The sequence below is a fragment of the Arachis stenosperma genome, chromosome 8 (genome assembly GCF_014773155.1).
Source record: "Arachis stenosperma cultivar V10309 chromosome 8, arast.V10309.gnm1.PFL2, whole genome shotgun sequence".
In the NCBI taxonomy this organism is placed as follows: Eukaryota; Viridiplantae; Streptophyta; class Magnoliopsida; order Fabales; family Fabaceae; genus Arachis; species Arachis stenosperma.
Genome location: NC_080384.1, coordinates 16538791 through 16546995, shown reverse-complemented (window position 1 = coordinate 16546995; position 8205 = coordinate 16538791). Strand labels below are relative to the sequence as shown.

Sequence of the window (8205 nt, the reverse complement as noted above, 5' to 3'; positions counted from 1 at the left end):
CTCACACAAAGGGAAATCGAAGCCAATCCCGACAAGTGTAAAGCAGTCCTAGAAATAAAAAGCCCAACTTTCTTGAAAGAAGTCCAGCAGCTGAACAGATGGCTTGCTGCCCTCTCCAGGTTCTTGGCAGGATCAGCATTAAGATCCCTACCACTTTTTTCTCTACTAAGAAAAGGATGCCAGTTTGAATGGACTTCTGAGTGCGAAAAAGAATTCCAGAATTTCAAAAGGTTTTTAAGCCAACCTCCCATTCTGACCCGACCTAAGGTTGGGGAAGAACTCGTCCTGTATTTGTCTGTAGTAGACAAAGCTATTGCATCAGCTCTAATACGGGAAGATGAGGTCGGACAACATCCTGTGTACTTCACCAGCAAAGTCCTACAAGGCCTTGAATTGAGGTATCAAAAACTTGAAAAGTTTGCATATGCCTTAATTGTAGCCTCTCGAAGGTTACGGCCTTATTTCCAAACTCACACAATAAAGGTTCGAATAAACCAGCCCATGAAGCAAATCCTCCAAAAGACGGATATTGCAGACAGAATGGTCCAATGGGCAATAGAGCTATCCGAGTTCGACTTAAAGTACGAAACTCGGACGATAATTAAAGCCCAATGTCTCACTGATTTCGTGGCAGAATATGCAGGAGAACAAGAGGAAGCCTCCACTACATGGGAGCTATATGTAAATGGATCCTCAAACAAAAATGGAAGTGGTGCAGGCATAATATTGGTCAACTAAGAGGGAACACAAATAGAAGTCTCCATCAAGTTTGAATTCCCAGCTTCTAACAATCAGGCAGAATATGAAGCCTTGATTATAGGGTTAAAGCTGGCAAAGGAAGTCAGCGCAACAAAAGTAGTTGTGTTCAGCGACTCTCAAGTGGTGACATCCCAAATAAATGGGGAGTATCAGGCTAAAGACCCCAATATGAAGAGGTACTTGGACAAAACCTTGGAGTATCTTAGGCGTTTTACAGAAACCGAGGTCAAGCATATAACTCGGGATCTCAACAGCAGAGCAGACGCCCTCTCCAAGCTTGCGAGTACCAAGCCAGGGGGTAATAATAGAATCCAGATACAAGAAACTCTCCAAGAACCCTCTGTAGTAAAAACAGAGGCCAAGCAAGACGTCCTTGAAGTCTTTGGATTAGACCTCGAATGGATGAACCCTTTAATCTAATACCTAGAATTCGACATCCTACCCAAAGAGGAAAAAGAGGCCAAGAAAATTTGGAGGGAAGAACAAAACTACACTTTGGTGAAAAATATCCTCTGTAAAAGGGGGATATCACCACCATCGTTAAAGTGCGTCCCAACCTCAAGGACAATAGAAGTCTTAGAGGAGGTCCACAATGGTATCTGCGGAAACTATCTCGGAGCCAGGTCATTAGCTAGGAAAGTCATCCGAGCTGGGTTCTACTGGCCGACCTTGCAGAAAGATGCCACAGAATTCGTGAAGAAGTGCCAGCCATGCCAAATGCACGCGAACTTCCACGTCGCTCCCCCCGAGGAGCTCATTAGTATAACTTCTCCATTGCCTTTCACAAAATGGGGATTATACTTATTAGGACCCTTTTCCCAAGCACCTGGTCAAGTAAAATACCTAATAATGGGGGTAGACTACTTCACGAAGTGGATCAAAGCAGAACCTTTGGCCATCATCACAGCCCAGAGAAGTCAGAGATTTCTCTACAAAAACATTATCACAAGGTATGGAGTACCTCACTCCATCATCACTGATAATGGTACCCAGTTCACCAACTCAACCTTCAGAAACCTGGTAGCCAGTATGAAGATCAAGTATCAGTTCACCTCGGTAGAACATCCACAAGCGAATGGACAAGTCGAGGCAGCCAACAAAGTTATACTGGCAGGGTTGAAGAAAAGGTTGTAAGATGCGAAGAGAGCATGGGCTGAAGAACTCCCTCAAGTACTATGGGCTTATCAGACTACACCTCAGTCTGCCACAGGAAAAACACCATTCCGACTTGCTTATGGCGTAGAAGCTATGATACTAGTTGAAGTCAACGAGCAAAGTCTAAGGGTGAGCTTTTATGACGAGGTCAAAAACATACAGGGACACAAAGAAGAACTTGAGCTACTCCCTGAAGTCTGAGAACAAGCTCAGATAAGAGAAGCAGCATTGAAACCAAGGATGATAAACAAATACAATAAAAAGGTCATTCGAAGAAGTTTCACCCCCAACGACCTGGTTTTGATTAGAAATGACATTGGAATCAAAAATCTGGGGACGGAAAGCTTGCTGCTAATTGGAAAGGACCATACAAAATTAATGAGGTCTTAGGAAAAGGGCTACTATAAGGTGACCGACTTAAACGACACCGAGCTACCTAGGTCGTGGCATGCTTGTAATATGAAAAGGTACTAGTTAAAAGCAAACTACATTCCCTGGTGTACTCTTTTCCCAACTTCATAGTTTTTTCCCAAAGAAAGGGTTTTTCTGAAGAGGGTTTTTAACGAGACATCAAAATGGAGACTAAGGGGCAACAAATTGTCAAAACCCTTAGTAGCAAAAAAGGTACCTTTGTGACTAAATAAAGATCCTTTTTCCTCATCTCTTTATAAATTCCTTTTGCGTCATTATTACTCTTTCTACGAAACGCACTAACTTAAGCTCGACAAAACGTGAAAATCCCATGAACCGACCTAAAAGGTCGTCAGGATAAACGACGAGGTACAAGTCGGTGTAAAGAGGTTATAAAAGCAGATCATGATAAACTCAGAAATTTATCGACTTACAAGTCGATAAAACTGAGAAGAATGGAAATGCGTCACAAAAATAACCTAAGTTACAGAAACTCAATAAAACAGAAATTGGGTACAGGGAATACAAAAAAGAGATAAGAAAGTCTATCAAAAATCAAAGGCGGAGGCTGTCCCAAGTTTTCAAAAAATTCAAAATAACTTAAACAAAAGATAGCCAGCTAAGATGAAAGATTTTCCAAAGCAAAAAGAGATAAAAAAAAAGTTTTTAAAATACAAAGAATGGACGCACCAAAATTGTCCTAAACCCTTATCCAAAAAAAGGGTATTTCTAAGCAAAATATTTTGTTAACGGCCATAAAAGGCCATAAAATGTCAGGAATCAACCACCACATCAAACAAAAACATAAAATTGTTTAAAAACATGGGACCCACAGGCCAGGCCCCCAAATAGCCAGAATCATTTAGAGGGAAGATCAACGCCACCAAGAAAGGCAGGATCCTCAACAGGAGAAGACGGAGCAGGCTGTTCTTGACCTTAAGAAGGGACCCCCGAAGAACTCGAGAGATCTCCGTCTTGACGCTCTCCACGGGGAAGAGATTCTATTATTCTCTGCCCCCGAATTTTCAGGTCGAAATCAGTCTCGGGACGGGGAGGAGAAACAATGGCACCATCCACCAGTATCTTATCAAGATCAAAAGGAGAAAGGTCCAGGTCAGGAGCGATGACTCCGACCTGTTCCTTAAAGATCCTCCAGGCTATCTCCGAACCCTCCACCACGGAGTCCTCCAGATCCTGATAAGCTTCCCGACATCTTGCTAGCTCCTTTTTTAAATCAAGATTCTCCCCATAAAGCCTCACATAATTCTGTTCCGCCTTTTTCTTAAGGCCCTCCGTCATGGCATACTGACCCAATAACTTTTTCTCCCTCTCCTAGAGCCGAGTCTTCTCCTCCTTCAACTCGGCGACCTCCTCCGTCAGCCTTTTCTCTTCCTCTTGATAAAGAAGGATCCTCCCCTCTAACTCCTCAACCTTTTGGGTAGAACCCAGAGAGCTAAGGGGAGCCTTCTCCAAAATATCAAGAAGCCTTGTACACACTCCAGCTGCCGGAACACTCCCCTTAACTAAGAAATTAAGATGGTTTTGAACGAAAACATCATCCATATTAATTCGAGTATAAGGATACATGTGGTTTCGAACGAATTTGGGACCGTCAAAATTAGCTTCCCCAGCAAAAGAAGAGCCAGACTCTGAAGTCTTGTGTCTCTTCTTCTCGGGTTCAGGAGAAGATCGGGTCGGAGGAGAAGGAAGAGAAGAGGTATAGGAAGAAGGTACCATGATGGGACGAGAGGAATTCTCCAAGTTACGAGGAGGAGGAGGAGGAAGAGTGCCAGCGGCCCTAGCAGCGTCAACTCAGACCCGAGACCTCTTCTTGGCATCTTATACTTTCTGGTAGGAGGAGTTGGAATTTTTCTTCCCCATCTCTGAAAAAGAAAATAGAAAGTTAAGTTATCAAGTCGGAAAGCAAAAGTCTACAAATAACAACTCAAAAATTTCAAAGCCAAAAACAACAAAATCAAGTCAAAAATTAACAACAAAATACTACCTATCTGGGCCCGAACAAAGCTCGGAGACCCTTGGAGGAACTTCTTCGTATCCAAATAAGGGGCCCTCCTCCAAATTTCTCGGAGGAACCCCACAACAGCCTCTTCGACCACATTTAAGTCATCCAGACCATACTTCTCCACAGAAGAAGCCGCCAACCAGTATAAAGGAAAATGGGGAGAAGAATTTTTATCTAGAAAAAAGGGATGGTGACCTTCTACAGCTTGAACTTTAAAAAAGAAATTCTTAGAGTCATGGAAGGACTCATAAAAAAGGTTGAAAATTTTTCGACCTTAAATGGCCCAGAAAAAAATTCACTACTGTTTATTATTTTGCCCACTAAAGGGCTTAGTCATATGGAAAAGATGAAAGAAATTCTTTAAAGAGATCAGAAAGTTCAGCTCTCGACTGACAAGCTGATAGATTTTCATAAAACCCCAAGAATTGGGATGGAGTTGAGTTGAAGCAACTTGACAATGATTTAAAACTTCCACCTCAAAGTCAGAAAAAGGCAAAAGTACCTCCAAGCGGGTAAAAAGACTCTCATACATAAAAAAGAAATGAGGGTAAGCATCAGCAGCCTTCCCAAAACAAACTCGATCTTTAGGACCTGGGGAAATCAATTCATATTTGGGTTCATTATCATCAAGAACACAAATTCTATGGTGAGTACGGAGGTCACTAATATAATCAGTATCAACGAGAGGTTCCTCCCCGAGAACAGTAACGTCCACCCATCGTGAAAGAGACTCGAGAGAAAACATCTTTTTAGTAAAAAAGGGGCGACGAAACCTACAAAGAAAAAGGGGGAAGGGTTAAGAACAGGATCTCTACATGGCCAAAATAAGTTCCCCCACAAAACAGAAGCACTAGGCCTACAGCCAGACTCGCTATGAACACTCCCTTAAACAAAGAATGCGAACAAAAAAGCATTCATTAATAAAGAAGAACTGACCTTTGCTTGCGAAGATGAGCAGATACGACGGTGACTCGAAGAAGGAAGAAGTTTCTTTTCGAACAGAAGAAGTTTCTTTCAGAGAGTGAAGGCAAAAAGTTTTTCAGAAAGAAAACAAAGAAAGAGAGGAAAAAATATTTATAAACACCCCAGGGGCATAAAGATAAAATCAATGCGACCATTAAAGAGATGCGCTGTTACCAATATAATTGATCCCCACGTGTAAATATGAAACCCCTAACGGACGCGACGTTTGATTAGACATGACTGTTGAGAAATTTTGAATCACGTCGGTTTCGAAAAATCACGTCGGTTCCTCACCACATCAGCTACAAGTCCGAGTTAAAATACTCGAATCAAACTCTTAAAGAAAAGAGATTGTACTCGAGTAGGGGCATTGTTCATACCCTGAACCAACACTAAGGTCCAGGTCCAGATGAAAGGCCCAATTCAAAGATTGGCCCTCATTCGATACCGACCTTCTCTTAATAAGTCGGATCTAACCACGACTTACTCTAAGGAAGTCGGGAGTGAAGATTAGCTGGCAGATAACACCTATTCAAATAAGTAACTGCACCTAAAATCTCTCAACCCACTTCCAGAAGTCATATCTCAACTTCCCTAAAGGGACAGTTATCCTCCTTAAAAGGTGGAACTACTCTAACGGTGGTTATTGGTTCACTACTATAAATACATTGACACCCCTCAGGTATCTCTAAGTTTCAATACTCTAAAAACCTGCTTACCCCTTTGCTAACTTAGGCATCGGAGTATCTTTGTAGGTACCACCCCCATTCTCTCATACACACAAGTTGGACGGAGGCTCTCAGACGCGAAGCTAGTCAAAGGGCTTTCTCCTTTAGACGATTGGGCCAACCCAACGAGTCCAGTCCACTAACCTCCGGTTACCCAACGTAACAAGAATATTGTTCAAAATTTCCTTAGTACTATACGAAGGGTTATGAAGATGCTTCTTTCGGTATCACAAAATACATATTATCTATGTGTATATATATATTGATGAATTTTATAATGTTTATAATTTAGTGTCTAATTTTTGTTTAATTTAATTTTTATAATAAATTTTAAATATTTAATTATTATTTATTTTATATTTTTAAAATTAAATATTAATTTTTAAATGCCATAACAATTATCATATATAATAGGTACTTAGAAGCAAATGATCAGGATAGAAATAATTGCAAATATATGTTTGTTTTCGAGAGTCACACCGGATTCGAATCCAGTGGTTTAAAAAGAACTTTTAGTACAATGTATAAGTAGATATTGTGTATCGACTAGGGGTGTCAAAGCGAGCCGGTCAGCTCCAACCCGTCCCATCTCGCTTAGGCCCGTTCCATAAACGGGACGGACCGACCTGTCCCGCCAACTAAAATAGGTTTAAAATGCTAGTACATTTCGTTTTATGGCGAATTGGTGGACTAGTCCATTTGACTATTTTTTTTTTTGAAAAATAAAATTCATTAAAATTAACCAAAAAATAATAATTAAAAAATCAAATACAAATAAAAATAGTCAAATTATAATATAATTTTTTTATTATTTTTTTAAATTTTTAACTTCAATAAAATTGTTCAAACTAATATTTGTCAATAGAATCATCTTTATTTTAAAAAATAAGTCACATAATTTGAGCATATATACGAAATTGTAAAATAAAATAAATAAAGTTAATAACTAAAAGAAGAATAAAAACAAAGACTGAAAGAAAAGTGTTTAAAAATTCTATAATTATTAATTTTATAATAGTAATTACTTTTTTATTTAATAAAAAAAATAAAATAAAAATTTTCGGCCCGGCGGATCGGCCCACCCCGTCCTGCCAAAACCCTTCAATTTAGTGGTGCGGGTTTGATGGGTTCTTTTAATTTGGCGGGTTTTGAATTCGAGCCCGACTCACTCTTTAGCGGATTTAGCGGATCGACCCGACAGACTCAACCCGTTTTACCACCCCTACCCAAAAGAAAAAGAGTGAATTATTCTTATAAAGAGTCAAAAGGAAAAAAAAAAAAAACGAAGTAAAAAATATAATTTTTGTTAAATTATCAAAGTTAAAGATGGCAGCTAAATTAACTTATCCAATTTTGACCAAATCAAAAATTATAATTTAACTAGCTTAATTATTAGAATATTATCTTATCAACTTATATTATTTCTTCTATACTTATCAAGTCGTATGTTTGGCAATCATAGTTAACTAAGTTAAAACTTTTATATGCCCCAACTTTTACTAATTTAGTTACTTATTATAATTTTTTATTTTAAAATAAAAAAATTGTTTTTTTACTAATTTCTCATTTAAAATTATTCTTTTGATATATCATATTGCTCATATTTTTAATAGATAAAGAGAATTTTTTTCTACTGCTATCTATGTGTTTCATTTTTTAGCGAAAGACTAAATTTTTTGTGATGTACAAGACATTCTAATTGTTATAAAATATTAAAATTTTTTGTTTGTTTATGTCTGAATTCCTCCACTAATCTTTACAATTAAATTGCCTCCTTATAAAATTGTGTAGTCGTTATATATTTCAACTTCTATATTTGATAATATTTCAATAGCTTGTAATTTAGATATTTAATTTACAGTACTTCTTATAAGTATAAACACATAGCCTATAATAAATTTTTTTTTTCAAGGTCACTTGCAAAATCTAAGTCAATAGAACTTTTGATGATAAATTCGGACCTTCTAACATATAATGCAGTATCAAATTTCTAATTGTATATTCAGATACCTTTAGTAATCATCCAGTGTTACTTATTCGGATCAACTATGATTAACTGACTATTTATTTTTTTGATATGTTTTATAGTATAAAAACTGTGACAATTAAGTATAAATTAGCAGCAATATTTCTGTTCATCTTTTTTTCACTTGTCATCAAGAACCC

The 8205-nt window shown here is 38.2% G+C and overlaps 1 protein-coding gene across 1 annotated transcript; it reads left to right on the top strand.

Moving 5' to 3' along the window:
* Nucleotides 1-540: 540 nt before the first annotated feature.
* LOC130945468 (uncharacterized) lies at nt 541-1893 on the top strand. Its single transcript, XM_057874181.1, has 3 exons — nt 541-681; nt 796-1057; nt 1187-1893. The coding sequence occupies exons 1-3, from the start codon at nt 541-543 to the stop codon at nt 1891-1893; spliced, it is 1110 nt and encodes a 369-aa protein (XP_057730164.1).
* Nucleotides 1894-8205: the final 6312 nt, after the last annotated feature.

Excerpts from the sequence above, each read along its gene's own strand:
- LOC130945468 (XM_057874181.1), top strand. The coding sequence starts at position 541 with ATGGTCCAATGGGCAATAGAGCTATCCGAGTTCGACTTAAAGTACGAA. Across the intron at positions 682-795 it reads CCACTACATGGGAGCTATAT|GCAGAATATGAAGCCTTGAT; the intron begins GTAAATGGATCC and ends TCTAACAATCAG. Across the intron at positions 1,058-1,186 it reads TGCGAGTACCAAGCCAGGGG|AATTCGACATCCTACCCAAA; the intron begins GTAATAATAGAA and ends TCTAATACCTAG.